The sequence below is a fragment of the Oculina patagonica genome, chromosome 6 (assembly GCF_052425735.1).
Source record: "Oculina patagonica isolate OP01 chromosome 6, crgOcupat, whole genome shotgun sequence".
Taxonomy (NCBI): Eukaryota; Metazoa; Cnidaria; class Anthozoa; order Scleractinia; family Oculinidae; genus Oculina; species Oculina patagonica.
The window spans coordinates 17,311,284-17,336,084 of record NC_135763.1 but is presented as its reverse complement, the minus strand read 5'-3'; the positions used below and the strand labels follow the sequence as shown (position 1 = coordinate 17,336,084).

General features: G+C 39.6%; 1 protein-coding gene across 3 annotated transcripts; it reads left to right on the top strand.

Annotated features, from left to right (window-relative positions):
- The first annotated feature begins 605 nt into the window (after positions 1–605).
- On the top strand, positions 606–24,801 carry LOC144655890 (EEF1AKMT4-ECE2 readthrough transcript protein-like). 3 transcript variants are annotated; one of them, XM_078516064.1, is made up of 20 exons: positions 606–1,027; positions 3,211–3,468; positions 9,840–10,030; positions 11,478–11,735; positions 12,369–12,434; positions 13,200–13,313; positions 14,368–14,490; positions 15,253–15,389; positions 16,573–16,801; positions 16,947–17,045; positions 17,502–17,579; positions 18,110–18,210; positions 19,438–19,496; positions 20,145–20,196; positions 20,289–20,356; positions 20,454–20,578; positions 20,975–21,040; positions 21,507–21,602; positions 22,798–22,874; positions 23,426–24,801. In XM_078516064.1, exons 2-20 carry the CDS (start codon positions 3,219–3,221, stop codon positions 23,523–23,525), a joined length of 2,289 nt encoding a protein of 762 aa, XP_078372190.1. In that variant the 5' UTR covers positions 606–1,027; positions 3,211–3,218; the 3' UTR covers positions 23,526–24,801. The 3 variants fall into 3 exon arrangements, with proteins under 3 accessions (XP_078372190.1, XP_078372189.1, XP_078372191.1); XM_078516063.1 differs by lacking the exons at positions 606–1,027; positions 3,211–3,468 and adding an exon at positions 5,016–5,329; XM_078516065.1 differs by lacking the exons at positions 606–1,027; positions 3,211–3,468 and adding an exon at positions 8,101–8,542.

The window sequence follows — 24,801 nt, the reverse complement described above, 5'->3', positions numbered from 1 at the left end:
TCAAAATATTTGTTGTTTTTTTTCTTCTCAAAAACAAAATGACTGACGCACTTCAGACAAATCTTGTGATTTGTTTGAAAAGAGATGACATAAACAAAATGACGGGAAGGATCCAAGGGGTTTGATTTGAAGAATGTTGCGTTGGCCGGCTAGACAGAGTTCGCATGATGAAGTTTTGCACAAATTGGAGGGATTTTATGTCGGGATTTGAATAAGACAATAGCTCGGCACTGCGAATTTACATCAAAATGGTAATTTCAGTGTAGGGTTTTCTGCTCTCCGAACGTGCGTCTTTTCCTTCTCAAAGGGCTGCTAGCCGCCTAACCCTACCCACCCCATTATAGTGTCTGTGTTGCATTAGCCACGTCCAACATGGGGCCCCCAAAAATCATTGTGTTGTGCAAAATAGAGGCATGGAGCTCAGAATAATTACCTACGGGTGGGTCTATGGATCTCTGTCTGCAGTGCAAACATTTGGACACTGGCTTGTTGTTTACACTAGTTGCGTACTCCATTACAATGTCTTGCAAGGAAACAATGCTTACCAGGCAATTATAAGATGAAGTGTTTCCGTGACAGATCAGTTTTCTTTCAGTTTTTTTATGCTTCATTTCCAGCTGCGGCTTATGACTTTTATAAAAGTACAGATTATTTAATTTACTCTTATCTCAGAATAGAAATTGAAGATCCGTGAAATTTTCTCCAGTGTCATATGACTGCGATATTTGAGCTCTTTGATTCAGCACCTGTTATCCGGCCTTCCGACCTGGAACAATAACACTAAATCATCAAAAGCTACGCTAAAAGGGAAAGCGAACAACGGGCATGTTATTACTGACAACGACCCAGCATTAATGATACGCGGCGAGCCTTTTGTGTCAGTCTATGCAAATTTTCTTAAGCCGCGAACATAATCAATGAGTCAGATGCAGCCTTCCATGAAGTTCAAATGCGTGCTCGATCGTCTCGCTTGACGGTCGTGAAATATTACCGCGGATAGACGCTTTGATAACTCCGATTTCAGCAGGTACGTCTTTCACTCTTACGGTTTGAGCGATCGAGGGTGAGCACCATTTTCTCAGCTTGAAAAGTCAAATTAGAGAACCGGTTAAACCTCTGACATTTTGGAATGGTGTTGAGCCGAGCAGATACATTTTCTTGCTTAAATTAAATTTTCTTTCCCAAATGAACTGTACGATATTTAGGTGCCGAAGTTTAACATGAATTTTCAAACTATTTTTTCAATGGGACTAAACATTCAACTTTATCCTACAGGCGTTTTTTCTCATTATTTCTCGGTGCTTTCTAGAATGTTTATCTACTGCAGTAATTAACTTTGTTGGTCTTCCTTTGTCAATGTTCTGTCCTGATTTGACATGAAACACTTCAAACGATGAAAGTGCACTCAAGCTCGAAACAGTATTCTGAAAAAGACATTAGAAACACCGAAACCGCTTTACACGCGAGGTAAAAAAATCCGTATAGTGGATAAATGGCAAGAAAGCACCCTCTCAGATCAGATGGCCACCCTCCTCAAACAAGCAAACAAAAATGCCAAATCTGAGCTAACGAAACGAACCACTTGTTATGAACATTCTATGAACATGTTTTTGATGAATAATTAATGATGTTGAAAAAACCTTTTTTAGGATTTGCATAAGAAAAACATGTACTCTAAAACGCTTCCGTCATTTTCAAATAAATGACTGCTGGCAAGCAATTTAAGATTTTGGTACAATATTCTTGCCGTCTTACATGTAAATCATTACTTATTTTGGTTCTACTGTTTTTAAGCGAATGTAAGCATTGCTAATATCCCGAATAATATTGACGGCGTTTATTTTTGGGAGCGATACAATATATGCAGTCCAGATAAACAATAACAATAAAATGTCTAGGTCAATATTCTTTACATTCTCTTCTTTGATAAGATTTTATTCTTCAAAAACAAAAAAAAAGATTACGATCGCAAAATAATGGGCAACACGCACGGGCTGTAGTCCAAATAAAAAATTCGGACATCTCGTGTTTTCCATAAGATAGAGTACGTGATTCAGAATACATTAAAGCTTCGCAATGTGCAATAATAACAAATATTCTGGGGTGAGCTAGCTTGGTCGATAACAGCTATATCTGGAGCCGGTCGGTATTTTAAATATCAGAGAATTTCCTCCAGCCTGGTGCGTAGTTTTGAGACCCGGGGAAGTGGAAGGGACGTGGGGGTGGGGGATGAGGGGAGGGGGAGATACTCCCTCAGCTACAATAAGGTATTTGTGGCCCTAAAGTGGGTTTTAAGCCGTTTTGGGTTGGTTTTAGAAAGATCTGAGACAAACGTACCAGTTTTATAAGTCTGAGAAGTAAGTTTTTGTTTTGTGGCAGGTTTGAAATGTATATGGTACGGCATTTGAAACATGGCATTTTGAACTTTCTTTATTGCCTACTGCAGCTCAGTTTCAACTTACAAGAAGTCCATATTTAGCACTATTCTTTGTCTCCTTTATCTTTTCCAATTAACTCAGCTAGTCTCATTTCAAAAATAAGCAGTCCGGGTTATATCTACTCAACGTTCCTTTCAGATGGACCAGGTTTATTTTTTGGGGGAAGGGCGTATCTACCTGTACCGGGGGAGAGGGGGGGGGGGGGTGTTATTTTCGGATGGAAATTAATTAACATTTTTAAAATATTTTTGGTTTTGTATTTGGACGGGATGCTATGACTGATATTTTTTGTTGTGGCTTGTTCCTAAATATTGCGGTAATTTCTTACGCCCCTTTCTTTCATTCGACTGATGATGTTTATAATTGTGCATTTTTTGTAATAAATGCAAAAAAAAAATGGTAAGCGTGAAAAAAAGAAGACGACTTATTTAAACTTATATCTACTGAATTTCATATTAGTTTATAATTTGAATTTAATATTATTTCATTTTATCATCTATTTTCTGAATTTCATTCCCTGTTGTAAAGTATTCATTAAGTCAAGTATCATTAGCCGTTCTCCCATCCTGATGCGTTCTTAACATCTGTCTAGGGACTTTTTCACAAAGTCAAATTCTTATTGGTGGGTTTTTCTATGATCTTAATAATGCTTTTGAAATTACAGGACATACATGCGACTGTAAGATGACACTCCATTCTTCATCTTTTTCAATTAAGCACAGCCGTGGAAAATAATTTAAGTTTCGAATCACGTTCGTTTTTTTCTCCCCAGATCCTAAAATGCAGAAACTCAATGCGTCGGATCGAGAAATGGGTGACGAAGATGTAGTGTTTAAAGATGTACACTTCAGGAAGAAAGCAAAGAGAGTTACAATAGCTCTTGCCGTGGTTATTTTCCTTCTTTTCGTTCTCTGTGTAGTCTTTATTGTCTTATTTGCGGTGCAAAAAAGAAAATCTCATGAAGAGCCAACTCAAGAAACACCACAGCGAAAGATATGCGACTCGAGAAAATGCTTGTTGTCTGCTATAGGTAAGTTTGTGGCACAATTTTTTATATACGTTGTCCTTTATCCTGTTTTCCTTTTTTTTTTTGCAAAAGCTATTCCCAGTAAGAGTCTCAATTGACATAAAAGGGATCTTTTCTGATTTACAATTATGAAGCGGCTAATGTCAAAGACTGACACATTTTTTGCATGATGTTTTCTTTTTACCAAGCCTCGTTGTGTTTTGTTGTGTGCAATTATTTCACAGACCTAGAAAAGTGTCCCTGAGCATATTTTTTAGTAACAATCACTGAACAAATGACATTTTAGCCACCTTTTTGCATTTCTTGAGTATCGTGCTGCCTACTACGTCACGTTACGGTAAACGGAGAGCTCAGTAGGAATAATCAAGCTTGCTTCTCCTGTTATCTGTGAACATTCCTGATTAAATCAAATGAAGCATTTTTAACACTGCACGGTTCACTAAAAGACACCTAAAAAACAAAACTTATTTCAGGGCGACCCCTAGAAATCATTTTGTTCTTCACTAAACTGCCCATGAATAACTATACGAAAGAAAAAAGGAAGGAAAACAAAACCTTATTTTTTCCTTTATGTTTTTATTTTTCCTTAATAAAAATGCAAAAAGTTATATTGGCAGCGTCCATATTCAATGCAACAAACTGCTCGCTTTTAATACTAAAATGGCATTTTATATATAGGACTATCAATATTAGCAAGGTGATCAATATTTTGGAAGCAGCTGCCCCAGTATCTAAAAGTTAGATGATTCTAGGCGACAAATATCAAATTACCCTAAAAAAATCGCTTCAAAAGATCATCTATCCATTTGCTTCAGCCACAGTGTCTCATAGGGTGGGAACTTTTCCATGGGGGGGCCTAGAAAATTTGCCAGCTTGCTGAAAAGCAAGATATACTTTAGATTACACAATTAAAAGAATGTTGAATCGACATTTTAGCCCTATGTGGGTGGTCTTCATAAACAAGTTATTGTTGTGGTAGTATTTTTTACAGTTTAGTTAATCCCCGAACGGACAAATTATCATGAACACTGCATGCAGCCGGTCCTGACTCGTCCCCGTCGACTTCAAGCACCGGTCAACGGAGAATCAACGTCGATCGAGGGAGAGGGGACCCACCCCCTTGCCCCTCGGGGCGAGGCTGTACGCCAGCAACAATGGACCAATCAGAAAGGAATTAAATATTTGGCGCTGTGAATAACAAACACAGTATGCCGTTGCCAGTGTGTCCTTTAAAACATTTCAAGGCATCATTCAAAAATAATATATGAAATAATATTTTTTCATGGTGTTTTACCTCTGTATTGACCGGAATCAGTAAAATTCGACACAGAAATGTTGTTAGTGTTTGAAATATTTCGCACCCTTTTACTATTATCCATACTCCTCAATAATTCCACTCGGTCAACAACGAGTTGTAAATTAGGTAGAAAATAAATACTGGTTTTTAAATAAGAACAAGAATAAGAGCACCTTATACGTCCTACCTATGTTTCATCGGTCAAACAAAGAACGCGGTCCTCGATCAGCTTGTTAGTTAGGTCTGCATTTTACTCGGCTAAGTTCAGATCGAGAATGCAAGAATTTGACAAAGAAGTCGGTGTTTCATTTAGTTCGGGTAAACGAAGGTCGCGCTCGTGTATATGCCTGATAATCTTGTCAGTGGCAGTTGTGCTTTTGCTGACAGTTTCAGCCATATTTGTGACCTTATACGTCTTGGACGAGCGCACGCCTGCCTCGCACAGCGCAACGACAAAGATGCCTCAAAGCACAGCAAGACCGAGTAATACACCTTATTTGCCCACAACTCAGAAGCCAGGAGAGCAGAAATATTGTGGATCAAAAGCTTGTTTACGTACAACATTAGGTAGGCTACAATTTTTTTCGTTTTTAGCCAGAACAGTACCTTTTAACATATAGACTTGCTTTGCTCCTCCTCCTCCTTTGCTTATAATGATGGAAAAACAGTAAAAACGTTTGGAAATTTTAATTTATGCTTGACCAAGAAAGAATGGGCTTGATTCGAATACGGTGCAAATTGCGTCACCTTTTTTCATGCTCTGTTTTGCGAGGAATCGTGGCTCTCTTTTCCGTTCCCTCGGCGCGGCGGCGGGCCCGTCTCTCTCCGGGGGCCGGAATCGTGATTCTGTCCAATCCAAAAAATAAGTCACCACGCAATGCTTTTCAATCAAATTGCGTTCGGAGTAAAAGTTAAACCACAGGGTCCAACTACGATGTCTTTTTTTTAGAGTTCGGATACATGTAACCAGAAAATGGAAGACGGAATTTACTTATTAGCTGATTTACAAAGGAATGTTCTTATTGTTGTTTCAATTGATTTTTTAAAGTGCTTATGAAATGGAACTCTAATTTCAGTTCATTGATTTCAACATATCGCCGGATAAGAAATGTTAAGGAGGGCGCGCGCTGTAGCTTTTTTGGAGACTTGAAGTGCTATATAATAGTTAATTAAGTCTTTGAGCGCGAAAAAATTCTTTTAATGCCTCATTTGACATACAATCAGAACACGCAAATTACAGCTTGTGTAAAGACCACGAAACATAACTGAGTAAATAGTGTAAAGAAACAAACAATATGACCGGCATTTAAGAAACCTCGAGTCGATGCATTATACAGTTTGTCAATCTAGTCTCTACTGTAGAGAGGTGTCAATTACTTTTAGGTTGGGACCGTATTTTCGAAACTGCGTTGATTAATTACCGGGAGACTGAATATTTTTTAAGTGAGGTGTTTGAACGAAGGATCAACACAAACTTCGTCGCATCAGTTTGTGTACAAGGACAGGAGGTTGTTTTTAGTTACAAATAATTATATTATTCGAAAATAACAGCAGGCCTTTCAGGTATACCACGGCATATTTTAGCTTTTTTGCGTCATATATAGGAAAAATAATATTTTACAAACGTGGAAAAACATCTTGAAGTAATGATTTATCAAACTATAAAGGAGTCTGACTTTGTCACGTGACGCATTAGATAAGAGTTTGTTGGCGCCTATTAATACTACAAAATGGCGCCTAGGCTTTGGGGACTAAAACATTAAAAACATCATATCGAGGATCAGGGATGAATAAATAATTTATTTTGCTTCAGTACCGGTACCGTAAGCCATGCTAGAATTTTAATGTATCGTAGTTGGTCTAGCCAGGGAGTCTGTGAGTATCCAATAGGAAGAATAAGAAATAAGATCAGAGTTTTTGGATATATTTTAGATCTGAAATTATTAAATTTTGATGTTAATTTGGAATATTTACTTTACCCTGCAAGTGCACGATCAGGTCTCAATTTTAGTGCGACATAACTGTTCAATCTAGAATTCCTGAATAAATAGTACTAAAAATACCACTTTAATTTTGCCCAAAAAGTTTGATTAACCTGAATAAGCATCGATGCTTAGCTACAAGTTTAGCCCTCGATCGTTTCACTCATTTCACAACATCATGCAACGGTTTTACAACGAAGAAGAGATATTTTTCAGTTCGAGCAAGCGAAGGTCGCGTGCATTGATATGCTTGGTCCTTTTGTCTGTGGCAGTTGTTATGTTACTGATAACTTCGGTCGTGTTTGTCACCTTATATACTTTGGACCTCGCAACACACAGTAAATCTGAAAAGCCGAAGACAATTTGTCAGAGCACAGCAAGGCCTTATATTTCTACCTCTCAGACAACAGGAGGGCAGCTGAAATATTGTACATCTAAGGCGTGTCTTCTTGCATCAAAAGGTAGGCGAAAATGTGTATGCTCTAAGCTAACATGGTTGCACCCTCAGATAATGCTTGCTTTTCTTGGCGAGATTCAAATAGTGGCTCGCAAAAGGCTTGAAGGGGTATTAATTAGTAGTCTTTCGCCATTATTTATCCGCACAAGCCTTTGTAACTACAGTGTAGTAGTTTTCTTTGCAAAATTTCGAAGCTTCTTGGGTTGCCATGCATATGTTGACTGCAAAATACCCACTCGATCACTAAGGAGCGAAAACCAGCAACTCGTGGAACAAGTAACCTCGAACCCATATCGTGTATCGATAGTTAAGACCGTTATAGTTAAGAGCTTATGCAACGCCTTCAATTGCGTTCCGCAAAAATGTCAGTCAAATGTATTTAACACGAGCATTTGGTTTTTACCGTTTTTCAAGATTTTTCGTGTTTTTCAAGATTTTTTTCGCGTTTTCAAGATTTTTTCGCGTTTTTCAAGATTTTTTTCGCGTTTTCAAGATTTTTTCGCGTTTTTCAAGATTTTTTCGCGTTTTTCAAGATTTTTCACTTTGTTTTCAAGATTTTTTCGTGCTTTTCAAGATTTCATGTCACTTTTCAAGATTTTATGTATTTTTTCAAGATTTCATGTAACTTTTCAAGATTAAAGCGCATGATACTCATCGTACACCGTACCCAACTCTCCATTTTCGATTAAAAATCCCATTCTATCCTCTATTAAAATAATTTATTACTTCTTATTGACAAGCACGTTCAGAAACTAAATAGACTTCGAATATAGACGAGCTTTGTACATTATCGCGAAATTTGCCGTGATTCCCGTTTTCTTGGGGTTTGCAAGACCTCCGAGATCATGTCGTGACATTGACTGTCACTCATGCGTCATTTGACATGTGCAAGATCGATTAACCGCAACGTGAGTCGGCGGCGATTATTCAACTGATCCCATTCAGTGCGCCAGCTACAGTTGTCTGTTATTGTTTCGCCGATATTTTACCTTTCTATTTCTCGTCTGTATTCTTTGCTGTTCATCTGAATTTCGTTTTCAACTTGTGTGGATCAGTTTTAGTGCTATTTCCTTGTTGGTCAAGCTTCTAGAAGCGGCGAAATGGAAAAATTAACCGAGTTCGAAGATGAAGACTACAGTGTCAAGTACAAATTAAGACACTTCACCAAGTTTAAGATTTTACTTGTAGTTACCGCGATTTTTATAGTTTTGTCGATTATATTCATAATATTATTCGCTGTCGAAAAATCCAAACATCACGAGACAGCGAGCAAGCCGGCCGAAAAGCCTCCACAAGTACAAACCTACTGTGGAACCAAGACTTGTCTTTATGCTTCGTTAGGTAAGATTTGAACATTTTCCGTTTTGTTTGGTGGTTATGTTAAACGATATAAGTTGGGCGTTAATTCGTGATGTTTCATGACAGTGCTATATTGCGGCTTTCGAACTGATCAAATAGTCGTATATAAATTCAAGTCATGTCAGGTGAGTCGGTGTATAGTTGTATTCCACCTGTAAGCCGTTGCGTGACGTTCTAGACGCGTGGCATTATAACATTTACTCTCTTCTTTCATTATGCCCGGGATTATCCGAAACTTTCATTAGAAATATTTAACCCCACAAAAATCAATGCAAGAGTTTTATTAACAATTTTTTTTAATTTTCAAAACGCTGTTATTTTCATTCCGTTGAATTTGCCGCTTCAATCTTTCCTAGAAAAATCGATTTTTCTAGGAAAGGTCGAGCCGACTCTGCCACAATGCGGGGGCGGGTAGGGAAGGGGGAGGGGAGGGAAGGGTCATCGTGGACTCAAACCATTCTTTATTTTATAGCTTTGGCTGAGTTCGCTTTATCGAGATATAAAACCTACATACCGGTAGTTTGACTTCTTTTCGTCAGATGTCTGTCATTTGATCAATGAATTTCTTTCCGAAAATTCCAGGTTATTTTTGGGAAGCAAGAAGAGTGTGCTAACTTTGCCGAAGTATTACAGAAGGAATTAAGGACAAACACTTTTTCATCGATGATACGAGCTGGTTTTCATACAATTTTCTTTGAGATTTTGCCGAAACTCATTAAGGGCAATTTTCCGCTTTGTATTGTGACTTGTTTGGTTTAGCTAGTAGACATCAAATCGCTCATTATAGACAACTCCGGAAAATCACTGTCAGCCGGTATAAATTCACATACCGTATTTTCTCGATAAGCGCCCCCGGCTTTTATTACAAACTTGACCTGATGAACCCGGCGTTTATTTGACTCCTGCAGTTTATTCGACCATAATTTCATTTAGCAATGGTTTTAATTCGTTGTTTTTTACAAAAATGTATCTGGCTGATATAGCTTATACCTTAGGGGCCCATTTTTAAAATACGGTAAGCAGATCATTATTTGTAAGCTGTTATTTGCAGAGCATGAAGTGGGCTCTTAGCCAGTGAAAGGGCGGAACTGAAATTGTCGAATTATTTTACAGTAACATCCTCAGCTTCGCAGATTTTACCAAAACAGGAAATATAAACGAGCGATCGATGATAAAACGAAATCAGAGCCTCTTTTTTAACTCTATAATCAGGGACTCGAGGTCACTCGAGGAAAACTCAGTTTACACTGTTCATTAATAAGCCTTCTCTTATTTTCAGATGCTTTAAAGCAGCTTAACCAGAGCGCCGATCCTTGTGAAGACTTTTACGAATACGCTTGTGGCGGCTGGGAAAATGAGAATGCTTTGGAAGCTGGGGAGACGTCTGTTACTGGATTCTCACTGGTCAGAGAAAAAAGCTACAATGTATTGAAGGAGGCATTGGCGAACGCCGGGAAAAACTACTCAGCTGTAAGAAAATGGTTGAATTTTTATGTTTTATTTGTGTTATCTATCCTTTAGCGTTCTATTAGTTAAATTTTCTTCGTCCCCTGTACCGAATCTAAGAGGCGCGGTGATCTCGCGGTAATTCGTTGCTCTACGGAACCTGAGGTTCGGAGCATTGCCTTCGCATCGCGTTTCGGGCGAGACATTTTACTATCAATCACAAAGTGAAAAGGGAGGCTAACTGACAAGGAGCAAACCTGCGATATAGACTAATACCCATAGCAAAAATGTTCCAAGTCGCTTCTCGTATGATCGCCCCGATCGTTTCTATCGCCTCTGTCTGCTTGCGATCGGGGATATTATATGAGAACATTACACAGACGATCGCTAACGTCCGCGGCGATTGCCGGGGGCGATTACGATCGCTTGGATCGCCCGTGTCCTATTTTCTTCGCTGTATAAACTGCTATAACTGAGAAGATAGGAGGCCGCGAGTCTTGCTCTTTCATTGAAGGCAACCATTGTGATGGATCTAGGGCTGAAATGATTGTTTTATGTAGGTCTTCGGGCGTACCAGGTGATCGGGACGATCATATGAGAACCCCCGATCGCTTCCAATCGCTTCGATCGCCTACGATTGTTTCAGCGTCTTAGTATTTGCAGACGATCGTTGCGATAAAAACGGTCGGGGCGATCCTCATTTTACCAGCGCTTTAGGTCACATCATCGTCTTCTTTTACTAGTATAAGCCTTGCAAGTTTTGCTATTGTAATAACAGGGGATAATTCTTGTTTTTCCTTATATATAATAAAATAAACTTAGACAAATAGACAAATCTCCTGCAAGATACTAAACCAGCAGAAAAGGAGTTAAAGATTTCAGTCATAAAATTGTTGATTGTGTGATTTGCAGGACCTTTTCCGCACGTACGCGTATTTGGTTTGACATTTGATTAATTTATAACGTCATTTGGGGCAGTTAAGCTAAGTGATTCACTGTCCGTAGTTCTGCGAACTCTTATCAGAGAAAAACACACTATTTACGTCAGTGTCGAAAAGATTTGTCGTTTGATAGTCAATAAAATTTTAGTCCGTCCATAAACTCTCCATACCCCCGCCAGATTTCTGAGTGGACTTAAAATAAATTCAATAACGCTTGATTTCGGAAGCTTGAATTTCTAGCTCGCCCTTCGAGAAAAATGGCTCTCAAATTTTGCTTGCCCGGGCGTTGTATAGTTGCTAGTTCCTTTCTCTTAGTTCCCCTATTTATGATAGAGTTGGCAGCACCGACTCAGTGTCAAGTGAGAACTGTTGAATTCTTGCCCTGTCTAGTGAAGAGGTTCCTGACCTTGTCCCCTGGCAGGCAATTATGTCTTTGAACCCTGGAAATCTTGTCGGACTATAGATTATGTCTATTTATATTAATGAGACACTCTGCAAGTAAGGAAACTAGCCAATTTATTTATTTTCAGAATGAAGCTGTAATGAAGACCGTCAAGTTTTACAACGTGTGCCTTAATGAAACGGCTGTCGAAAACCGCGGAGATGCTCCGTTGAAGAAGTTAATTGATGACATGGGAGGATGGAATGTGACGGGTAACATGACGTCCCTCTCGAAGATGAGCGTCACCCAGAGGCTTGGAAAAGTATCGAGTGAATTGTTTAGCAAGCCGTTTGTTGACATCAAAGTGTTCATCGATCCCCATGATTCAAACAAACACATTTTACAGGTAAGCGTTGTTTGTTTTAGCAAGTTCCTTGACGCTATAAATTAACGCCCCCGGCCCGCAAACAGAATAGGGGGGGATTATCCGCGGGGGGGGTTTTGAACGTATAGATTCTAGTCGTCTCTTTTAGGGGTTTTAATTAATTGAGGATTTTTTCACCCTGCTGTGTTCTTGGCAGAACTCCAGCGTTTTATGTTTTCTTTATATAGGGTTGCAAGGAAACTTATATAATTAAAAACTTTCGTCTGTGTTTATAGTTTGGATCGATCCTGCATGAAAACGTAAAAAAATATCATAGATGAAAGCATACAAACATTGCTGCCAATTTAATACGGAAGAGTCCAACACCAGGGACGAAAAGGGTTAAAATAATGATAGCCAAAGAGAAGACAATACAGAATAGCAGCGCAACTGCAGATTATCTTTTTAATAACAGATGCAAAAAAGAAAGTAAAATGCGCATAGTGAACTTTCAGTTAAAATGTGAGATTAAACAAGTCTGTTTTTTTGTTGTTGGTTGGTTGGTTTGTTTGTCTGTTTGTTTGTTTGTAAAAGGGAAGGCCGGAAAGGGAAGGTACGGTAAGGATAAATGCACTTCATTTTACATCATTGATTTGTAATTTGATTTTCTTTTAGTTTGGACCGGGAGAGCTGGGAATGAACCGCAACTACTACCTAAAGAATACCTCGGATTATCAGATCGTAAGTAAGAAAATATGTTCGGCACATGGGCAAGAACACTGCTGGAAAGTACCCGTGGGGACATCGCACGTTAGCGGATTCAAAAGTTCTCAACAATAAAACTTATCCAGAAACATCTCCGTGTCGTCATAAGTGTTGTTCGTGAAACTCGATGTTTTCCAGAGAAGCTTTTGGAGGTGTGTTTTGGGGGGGGGGGGGGGAGGTACCATGTAAAATGGAAACCCAGTAGAGCCGTTTTCACTTCGAATTAATTTTCATTTGATTGATTCCAGTCAGAAGTAAAACCAAACCCAGTCGTGACTCGCATCACACGTTTTTCAGCGTTTCGCGCCGGCTACATGTATTTTCCCGTGATTTACTTCGAGTTTTGATTGGTTTATTGGATTGTCTATGTTCTTTGTGTTTGGCCAGAGTGATGACCGGTTTTGGTTTAACGACACTCAATTGAAAACTGCTCTATAACAAAGTGCCAAAGGATTGGCAAAATAAGTTTGTTATTATAGGGGTCTCAGCTGTCGGTTAAAAAAAATAAAGACCGCCATTTCTCAGCTAACAGTTAAAATGTTGGCCAATTAACTATCAGTAAACGCATCCAGACCCATCTTACGACGAGTGTTCGTTTTATCGGTTTTCTTTTCCATACAATTACTATTCTGGCCTTGAGAATATCGTTTTTTTTTTTATCCCGTGCTCTTTGTGTCACTGTATACGCTTGAAGATAAGGAGGACTGCTTTGACAAAGAACTTTCTGTGTCTCTGTTACAGGTTCGGGAAGCTTATAAAACCTACATGAAGAAAATTGCCAAGTTCCTTGGAGGAGGACCTGACTCGGACGAGCAAATGATGAAAGTCTTTGAATTCGAAAGCAAAGTGGCAATGGTTAGTAGCGATTTGTCAATGACAAACGTAGTTTAGATGACCATGGTTAAGTTAGTTAGTAAGTTCTCTTCGCGCCATGAGGCGGCGCATAATGCTGTAACTGTCTCTCGCCAACTAGCCCTGTCTTGCGCTGCGCCCCTGACTTCCGACCAGCTAGACCATCTCTTTTGTCTGGATTCTTTTTTCACCGTACTTCTCCAACTTGTTTTAGGTCGTCCCACTTTTCTCTTCCCTTCAGGTTGCCACTCCATCGCCACCATGCAGTAGATGACCATGTTTTAGCTACTGTTAATTATTCAGACAGATGCTTTTCTTAATTTAGAGAAACTCAACTGAAGTCAAATTTGGGGAATTACAACTGTAGTCAGTTTTGCAATTACCCGGCCTTGCTCCTTTCCTTAGTCGACTCTCTCGACAGTACAAAAAATTGCCGATTTGACCCACATCTTTTACCTAGGGTAAAGGTGGTATAGGCCGTCTTTGCCAAACCTTTGAGATACCTTTGATTGTGACAAAGACCGTCCGTCTTTGATTTTGATCAAATTGAATCAAAGGTATTACTTTTTTGCACGCATATCAAAGCTGTGACAAAGGAATAGTGAAATGTGACTTTGAACTAGGGTCGAAGATACCTTTGTCTCGCGTCAAATCTATTGCTATTTGCTAACTCTGATGCGCGTCAAATCCCTGTCAAAGACGATATCAAATGAGTTGCTTACCTTTGACATCTGTGTCAAAGATAGTCATCAATATTTGTCTCACCTTTGACGCGAGTCAAAAGTGAGCAAAGCCTACTTTTATATTTCGTGCCGTCCGTTGAGGTTTTCCCGTGTCGTTGTGATGTCGGTCCCGCTCCAGCCCCTCTGTCGTGGTCGCGCCACATGGGTCCCACTGGTCGACTGGGGTGACGGAGTGAATGACGAACTTTATTGGGCTTTGTTTTAGGTGCATTATAAGTGCCTAGCTTCAAGGTAATTTCTCCTTTTCTGTCCCTCCTTCTTACTTTTTGCTGGTACACACTAACTTGCTTTCTTCCTTCCAACAACGCAACTAGCTGGAGAAAGACCCGGACGAAAGTAACATGATAGAAACGCTAAAGAAAAACCTCCTACCTGGAATGGCAATCTTTGAGCTGAGAAACACATTAGAAGAAGTCAGCAACAACTCTCAAATGAGTGTAAGTGTGAAGAAGTGTTTGAACACATGCGTAATACTTTAAGAGAAGGAAGAAGGGTCGCAATAACCAATTTCCTAGTCCCGTAAGACCGATTTTCAGCTTATTTTTAAATTAGGCAAAGTATCACACTTTTTGCTTATTTTTGCGAAAACTCTGTCTTACAGAATGTTTAATCGGAGCTAATGTCTAATTTCTGAAACTTTGAGGTGGGGTCGTATGTGTAGATTTTGAGAAAAACGCTTTTTAAACTAGTAGTGCCCAATCTTCTCTTAAACACGCTGTAACAAGCATTAAAAAAGGAGTTGAAACCTTTAGTAGCCACCTTAAGAGATATACAGTCAATAAGTGTTCCACATCCCGCCTTCTCTGTAGGGTAAGTCGCCCGAATGAGTTATAACCTTACGTTATATTTACGCATAAGACATACTGCAAGTTTAATGGTTCTGTGAGTGACATATCTTTTTATTTGTGAAACTAAAATTCCTTACCATTCACATGGAAAATCGGTCAGGGAATTGTACTTTTATCTGTCTAATACCAGCAGAACGTAAATAGACATCTGTAGCATAAATCTCGAAAGTCCTCTTTTGCACAGACACAGGTCGTATGTCTGGTTTCATTATCCATCGATTTAGCCATATTTAAGTCACTTTTTTTGAAAAGAGTTGCACAATTTTTCATTTGATCACAGTCCATGATTTCATGATTCAAGTGGGTCAATTTTATGTTTAATTCACGCGTACGGTCTTTTGATTTTTGCAGCTCAACAATCTTGTTGACTTGGTAAACGCAGTTTTTGCCAGGACGGGACGTAAGTTCAAAAAAGATGACAAAGTCCTGGCGTATCCTCTAAAGTATTACGGCCGTGCATTCTCTTTCTACGAAAACATGACCAAATCGTAAGTGCTGGACACACTAATTGTGACCTTTGATTTAAATACAGGCTATCTATCGTCTTGACCTCTAGTCCGGTTCTGGCCTACTCTCTGTCACGAGCGTAGCGTTGCGTGACAGCCGGAGAGACGGCCAGAACTTGACTTGGGGGACATTGGGGTTTGCGGTATTGCGGTATTAGCCAATTTTTCATGCGGTATTCTCCAAACCTGCGGAATGCGTTTTTTGGCGTTCTGGTTGACGATAGTTGGTATAAAATCTTCCTTCACTTTTTTCTGATCATTTTTAGCCGTTTCTGGTCAATTCAGAAGCAAGCTGAAAAAGCCTTTTTTTGTCAAACATTTTAATCAACAAATTTGACTATTTTACAACCGGTTAAAAGTCGTGTCATTGCTTCCACGGTCGTTTTTACTCCGTTTCTTGCCCTTGCGTCAACGAATCCGCTAGCTATGCAAGCTTACTATGAAATTGCGGTATTTTCCGAATTTTTTTGCGGTAATGCGGTGTTCAGAACCCCCCATTGTGCCCCCTCTACTTGACCTCTCGACCGTACTCCAACATCGTCAAGATTGCTTTAAAGAATCTATGTTTGCCGTAAAGGATTGTTTGTGACAACAGAAAATTACATTTTTCCGAGCTTGACATTTCCACTTTTACTTCTTTATCTCCACACAGATAGAGAACCAGTATGTTGTACGCGTGTCCCATAGAAACCCAGAGTAAATGGTCTAGGATAGCTATCCACGCCTCTTTGTAGCTCAGTGGTTAGGGCATCCGACCGACGCGCGGAGGGCCATCGATTCGGCCTCCTCAGATTTTTTTCTTTGTCTCATTCTCGAGACAACAAAAATACATCTTTTTCATGCAACCTTATTCCCAGAGTCTCTCTCTGGAGTGACGGAGAGAGAAAGAGATCCTGAGAACGAGGTTGGGATTGTAGTATGATACCTAACTCGAATACAAACACTGCATTGACGGCACGGAGAACCTAGCCGTATTCCTACCTGCCCCTCTCCCCTAGCCTTCGTTGCAGACGGACCAACTGGGGCTTAGTTCGTCTGCAACGCAGGGTACTCCTCTCCACCCCATCTCAACATCATTCGTTGGTCTGCCAACTTCGAAGAGCCCTTTTGGGAAAGAAACATATACATACATAACCGTTGATTTTCTCTTTTATCTATAATTTAGAGACCCAGTGGTTTTCACCAACTACATTATGTGGAATGTTATCAATAAATTCGTTAAGATGATGCCGAAGAAATACAGAGATGCTTATGATGAGTTTGCCGTGACTATCACAGGGAACAGGACAACTCACCGCTGGCAGGCGTGTATCGATCAAATGCAGGCAGTGTTTGGAATGCCGCTCGGGTTATTGTTCGTGGATGCGGCATTCGACGAAAGAAGTAAAGAAACGGTAATGAAGGGAAAGAAATAAAGTTCCCAGATTTTATGTTTTCCACAATATTGAACAACTGTACCAAATGAAAGTGCTGCTATGGTCGGAGATCAGGGCTAGATAAAAAAAAAACCGTTTTGTTATGACTTATTCGACATTGCAGGTAACACAGATGACACAACTTATTAAAGAGGAGTTTATCAGCGGCCTTGAAACACTGTCATGGATGTCTGATCAGACAAAGGCGGCTGCAAGAGAAAAGGTGGGTGGTTTGGGGTTGGAACTGGGGAAAATAGTTTAATTAGTTATTAGTTATCAGCCATTCCGAAGATCGAAAGGGACTGGGTCTAATTTTGTTAATTTAGTTTAATAATTACAAAATGAATTGCAATGAAACATCACATTACCAAATTTGGTGACGTTGATTGGATAGTTACCGTGTAGCTAGTTACCATTTGAACTTTGATAAAGGTAGTTCATCATTACTCACGGATTCTCTTTTTACGTAAATTTAGCGAAAACCCGTGATTGTAATTCGAGAACTATAATGAATGAAATGACATGTCAAAATTAATTGTGCATGGACTTCTCGTTTTGCGGTGATATAAAAGTAGTAGGGTTTCCCAGCAGCACGGAAGGAAAGTCCATTGCATGACGAGCACAAAAAAGCCTCTGTTTACGAGGCAACTGAACAGTGCTGTTTTCCTTCTCTTTTTAGGCCAACGCCATCTCAGAAGACATTGGTTACCCAAGCTACATTAAGAACCCCACAGAGCTAGCCGCTAAAATCAAAGGCGTAAGTGATCATTGGTTTTTAATATATATCTCTAAGGCCCCGTCCACACTGACCCGGGTAAATTTGAAAACGCATCTTTTTTTCTCCGGTTAGGCCAACCGTCCACACGGAAACGGCGTTTTCGGTCACCGAAAACGGAGCTTTTCAAAAACGCTCACCAATGAGCGTTTGGACTTGGAGCGTGAAATAAGTGTATTTTTATATTTTATTGTAAATAATTTTAGAGGGCCACTGGTTTATTAGATTTTTTATGTTATTTTAGTGCTACCCTCGTTAAATAAAGACTTTACTTTTACTTTTACTTACTAATAAAGCATATCGTTTTTTCAAATTTACCCGGGTTAATGTGGACGGAAAACATTTTACGCGGCGTTTTCAAATTTCTCCGTTTTCAAACTTACCCGGGTCAGTGTGGACGGGGCCTAAGTCATTTTTACCGAGTAGTTTGTGTCAATGACTATCTTTCTTGTTAAATTTCTTCCAAGCTGAACATTAACTACTTTCTTTCCTATCTTGTTTTTGTTTTACAGCTGAAAGTAGAGGAGAATCTTTTCGAGAGCGCAGTCAATATCTACACGTTTGTCGCAGACGAATCGTACGGATCTCTGGATAAGCCTGTGGACAGAGATCAGTAAGGAAAACCTTTTCTTTATAAAGCTTTTAAAGACATGCTAATCTGCGACCAAGATTGTGATTCCGTCCCCTGATCAAATTTTCTCATAGGCGCCGGGGCTTATCCCTGTTTCTATAGCATTAGGCAATCAAAAGTACTTTTATCCCCCCTCCCCCCCCCCCCCCCCTTACACAAAACACGCACCCTGAATGGGATGTTAATTCATCGCAGGGTTAGTACAGGGTTAGTATGGACGCACCCTGAATGGGATGTTAATTCATCGCAAGGTTAGTACAGCATTAAACTCGCTGGTGTCCATTACACCAGGTTTCAGAGAAGCACTTTGAAAGTGAAGTGTCTTGTCTAAGATCACAATCGAAATGCAATGACCCCTGCCGGGAATCGAGCCCGGACAGAAGTACAGCCGACAAACGATCATGAACCGTGCCTCCATCTGACTAAATTCGGGCGCGAAAAAAGTTTCCTTATGAAGAGAAACACTAGCGAGGAAACAATTACCAAAAGAGGACAAAATGCCATTGGTGATGTTTATTTATTAACCACATCTATAGTGGGTTTACTGTCTTTCACTGATTTTAGTGACACGGAACCTGCGATTAGTAAGCCATTTCTGAGTTACCTTTTACCTCCGTGTCAAAAGGAGTCCTGGTGCACAATGGTTTCGTATGGAAATGAGTTGGAAGTGCAAGACAATAAGCATGCAAGTTAAACTCATTTCCACATGGAAGGTTGTGCACCAGGTGGGGACTATTTTCGCACAGTGCAAAAAAATGCAACTCGGAGTTCAGTTGGCCTGTTGCGATCGGCTTCCGTCAATCATAACTTATTATGACCTTATATAAGAGGCGTTTTTATTTTTGTGTTTGGCGAATGCAAGTTGGCAGACTGAATGTCGTCGTCATTAAGGTTTGGGGAAGGTGAGCATCAGGATATAGCACCCCGGCAAAGTATCAGCAAGGTCTTACCCTCGTTGGTAAACTAAAATGGGTTTATATGTTAAATAAAACAGCCAGGCAAAGTCGTATTCACAGCAAGTCAATCTGCCCTACACTTGGCCCTTGATAAGCCCTGAACTCGTATGGCATCGCAAAAAAAAACAAAAACTAATGCAGAATATTGTTAATTTCTCTAATATGGACGAAAACTTGATACCACAGCGGGGGTAGTAACAGATGCCCACAGTTTTTAACCTTACTAACTCCGATATGCTGGTAACTATTTTAGATGGTTTATGGGCCCATCTCAAGTGAACGGCTACTACTCACCGAGGCAAAACCGAATTGGTAAGTTCCGAAGCTGTTTACGTGTCCACGTTAATTGCAGTCATGGAATATGGACATCCTTTGCTGGGAACAGTGTCGGCGGGGGAGAGGTGACAGGGGAATGGAAACCTGGGAGTATTACTCCCGGGTTCCCATGATATAAAAAAAGGGACGGGATGAATTTAACTGGATTCCCTTGGTGGCGGAAAACCGGGAGAAGGAGGAAAAACATTTCCCAACATTACGTTATATTTGTTAAGGGAAAAAGCACAAGGCTACGTATGTCGTTAACTTCCAAAGAAGGGAGCCGGCGGTAAATGGAACGTGTGGCGGGAAGTGCAGACCTACCTGTTTTTCCCTCACAATAACGGAACAGGATAAAGGAACAATTCCTTTAAACCCACACAGCTGTACAATATCTCAGTGAAGCATGCCAGTAATTGAAGGGAATAAAAGTATTAAAATTTATTTTACATGCATTGCGATCTTGTTCTGCGAGCATGCGGTTTTGTTGTTGATGAATCGATTTATTGACTCAGACCCACCTGTTTTCCCTCACAATAACGGAACAGGATAAAGAAACAATTCCTTTAAGCCCTAACAGCTTTTTAATCTCAGTGTAGCGTTCCAATAATTGAAGGGAACTGACTCATTTTCATTGTTTTATAGTTTTCTTAGCGGCCATTCTGCAACCACCATTCTACAATCCCAACTATCCCAAGTAAGTTTTATAAAATGTTTGTTTCTCAGTGTAACAAAATAGCACCCTCTTTAGTCGTACAGTCGCAAGTTAATATTTATTTCTATTGTCAGATACTTTAACTACGGAGGAATCGGCATGGTGATTGGTCATGAAGTTACACATGGATTTGACGGTGCAGGTATCGATGAACAGTAATTTGATGCGCAATAATTGTTCATAAAGTTACTTTTAAATTTATGGAGGTTTTATAATACTTGTTTTGGTTTAATTTCCAGGAAGACTTTTTGACAAAGACGGAAATGTGAATAATTGGTGGTCGATGCTATCCATGTACGGATTTACCGTCAGAGCGAATTGCCTTTCCAAACAGTATTCACAGTTTGAAGTTTTTGGCAAAAAGGTAAAATGGCATGTCGTGTTTTTTTTACTACTCTTCAATGATCGACTGAAACTTACGATCAACTGTACAATTAGGTATGTGCCATGCAGACATCGACACCTTAAGCAGTTGTGCTGTACTTGACCTGAGTAATCACGGCCTGGAAATTTGTAGGTCTATATTTAATAGCCCATTTAATTGCGAGATGCCTATTACCTCTGTTTGAAGACCAGTCCTGGTCAACAGCGTTTCTCATGGAAATGAGTTTTACTTGTACGTTCATCGTCTTTCAAATCAAATTCATTTCCATGTAAAAGGTTGTGAGCACTCCCGACTATTCGAAACACGACTCGTTTCGGAAATGCGTTATTTTCTAATCTTCACGGAGTTAATCTGTTTTTTTTTTTTCGTTTTCAGATAAATGGTAACCAAACACTTAATGAGAACATAGCTGATAACGGAGGGATCAAACTGGCATTCAACGTAAGAAAATTGACATTTACAAAAGATGCGATTTTTAAGTTGGGGCCTACGTTTACTGAGTATAGTGCTCATGATCATGAAATACAATAAAAATCCACACATATATTGTAACATATTAAAAGCAGCGACTTTCCAAACATACAATGCCGTGCCCTTTGCCCTTTATGCATGTCCACGGAGGCGCAGAAAGCCTTTACTGGAAGTTAAAGCAGATCGCAACGAAATTTCGGCTGTCTGCCTTCAAAAATCTGTCCATGGGACTCCGAGGAAACTTACCTGGTTCCACTTAGAAAATATACTTTTTGATTTTTCTGTCAGCCCACATTCTCTAGATCTCTTATTCGTTCTTTTTCTGTGTTTGTCAATCTTTAATTCTCTTTCTTTTTTCTCGAAAACGTTTCCATTTATCCTTTCTCTCTTTCACATTATTCCCTCAAACACTAAAGTTACTTTTTTTTTTCCTCAGGCGTATAAGAAGTTGGTGGCGAAAGAGGGTACCGAGGGAGCCCTCCCTGGGCTGGGGTTAACAGAAGAACAGCTTTTCTTTGTTGGATTTGCGCAGGTTGGTATATATCATTGCTGGCGGTTTTCTTTACGTGTACAACACACGCATTAATTTTAAACAATTATCCCAACACTTAGATGGCTTTTTTTCTCTTATGGTGTGTCTGTTTGGTTTGGCTTGGAGCCTTGACAGTCGTTATTTTCAACCTCATTTTGGAAGTGTTTGACTGAAGTAGTTTTGCACTAATTTATATTTTGTAATCAACTTGTTGAAAATTAATAACGGAATTGGCAACCAAAGTACCGTGTTTTCTCAATTAAACGCCCCCGGCGTTTATATCAAACTTGGCTTGGTGGACCCGGCGTTTATTTGAAGCCGGCGTTTAATCGGGGCCCGGCGTTTATTAACGAGGTGCAATTTCTGTCAATTTTTCAGATTGATTTATTACTTACCGAACTCCGAGATCCAGGGGCAGTTTGTCAATACAGGACAATTTTTCCCTTCGTTCTGCCCGAAAACATGTCCCTGGGTCTCCAAAAGTGATTTTTACCCAAAGGTACATTATTGTGGATTGAACACATTTATGTTGCAAACACGATTTGTGACAACAGAACATAAACGGTATATGAACAATAAAGGAGCAAGTAAAGGTTATTGTTACAAACTCCTGGAGGGATCCTCGCGATTTCAACGACTGTAAGCATTAACACAAGAAAGGAAATACGTCAGTCATGAAGGCAGGAATGCAAACATTACCATGTTTTGTTTTGTTGTACAGCGTCCATCCTAGCTATGTTACGCCAAACTTTACTTGTTGGCTTGACCGCAAATAAACGCCGGGACCTCGAGCAAACGCCCCCGGCGTTTATTTAAAAATTAGCAATTTTGACCCGGCGTTTATACGAGACCGGCGTTTAATCGGGGTCCGGCGTTTAATCGAGAAAATACGGTACATTTGATTTGCGCGGCTTTGCTTGCTATTTTATTACAGTTTTTAGTGACTGTAGAAAACAATTGTTGATACTTTTTGCAATATTTGTTTCAATGAAAATGAAATGTCCAGGCTACGAGGTGATAGGCGAGTAAGGCGTGAGGAGTCTTTAAGGGGAGTTTACTTTTGAAGGGAAGTTTTTATTTGTTTTCATTCCGAAGATAATTCTTCCAAAAACGGTTGCATGCCAGATAAGTTCAATCAGAAAACTAGTACCATTTAGAAAAGCTTCTTTACTTTATAAAACCTTTGTTTCGTTAGCCATGGTGTAGTATTTACAAGAAGAAAGCAGCTCTTCTTCAACTTGCGACTGACTCTCACACCTATCCTCCGTACAGGTGAGTTTTTGTTTGCTGTGTTCTGTGATCTCCTTCATAAAACTTGCAATGTTTTTCAAATATGGTTGGCCACGGTTCCAGTGGCGGATCCAGACCTTCAGATAAGAGTGGGGCCCCGATCATCCAGACTCTGAAATAAGAAGGGGGCCCGCCTTCAAATATATTTTTTCGCGGCCCTACGGGCCTCTAGACGGGCCCAGCCCCTCCCCTAATCCGCCACTGGGTTCTGTTTACTTTTACGTAAATCATGACCTCTAAAAATTTAAAGAGCACCAGTATTTTTTGACAAGATTACGGCCACTTAAGGAAAGATGATTTAGACGGAAACGTGTTTCTCATAGACATGTTCCGGTGACAGTGTGAACGCAGTATAAATTTCCAAACAGTCACGTGGAAAACCGACGAAACATTATATATATATATATATATATAATCCTCGTCGCGCCTAGAGGCACGTAAGGCTGAGACCAGAGATTTCCATGCTCCCTTTCCATGGCTGCCTTCTCAAGTTCTTTCTACGTCTTCCCTGCCTGTTTTTATTTCTTTTTCAGGATAATCGGTACTCTTCACAACTACGATAAATTCCAAGAGGCATTCAAGTGTAAACCCGGATCTGGCATGAACCCGGCTAAAAAGTGTTCCTTGTGGTGAAAACAACCTTCCAGTTTTTCACTTTAGACATTCTTAAATATTGAAACATTCTTAAAAATATCGAAGAATGAAAAGAAAACAGTGGAATCCCAACTTCTCGAACCGTTGATTTCCTGTCCCCGATTTCTGGCACTCCCGTTCACTTGAACCAATTTTCCTTCCTTTAGCTTTGAGAAATTGGGATTCCATTGTACGTTTTATTGAACATAAAAAGCATTTAACGACTTGTTAGGTATCTAAGCCGCCATTTTGTTTTATCGATTAGTCAATTATTTGCAATTGTTAAATTTAATGAACGCTAAAATATATATAAAAAATTGAATGAATGCGAGTTCAATTCGCGATTTATGGGCAGGAGTGATGTTTTGAAAGATCTCAAAGTTGCATAAGTCTAGTTTAGAACTTTTAAAACTTCATGAGCAGCGATAAATCTCGAATTGCTCGAGCCGTTTTTGCGACGTTTTTGTTTATAACTATACTCGGCAACATTTTACTGTGGACAGTGCGAAACCTCCGAATAGCTATGAATTTCGTTCTGTACCCTTAACTAGCCACAGATTAAATTTATCTGGCTTCCATATGATTCACCCAGCCAAGAAGCAACAACAAAACATAAATCTCCTTTTTATCGACCATTCTAACTTTCGTATTACACTCTGTGGCTCAGGTTTACACAGTATACCCTCAGTATGCTTTCTCATGGGCCAATCAGAATACAGAAAAGTTGCTGAGTGTATTATAAGCTGCAACATGCACTGCAATGCTTATTACTCCCGCTCTGAGTGTTACGTGCATAGCGGCTATCTTTCAATATCCATCTTTCGACATGCTAAACTAACACGACAGATCGAAATCCACCAATCACAGCCCACTAGCATGACCTTCTAAACTTGTGGCTCATTTGCATGAAACAAACCCTAGATTGCATCAGTTTTGATTGGCTCATTTCAAACAGCACGTCCAAAGACGAGGTCGAAAGATCGACGTCGAAAGAAAGCTGATATGCACTAAACACTGAAAGCGGGTGTAATAAATGAGCAGCAATGTTTTATTAGGTTAAAATCGCGACATGAAGCCGATTGGTTTCAGACCTAACTAAACATTTATAAGATATATTTGTGATTTATTATTTTTTGTCATTTTTTACAGTTGCTATTTTGTTCCCAAAAAGGAATATATAATATTTTGCTAGTTTCGTTCATGTAGATTTTTTTTAAAGTAGATTAAATATCTGTTTTTGTAAAAAATGTTAAATTTGATTAAATTTGAACTGATA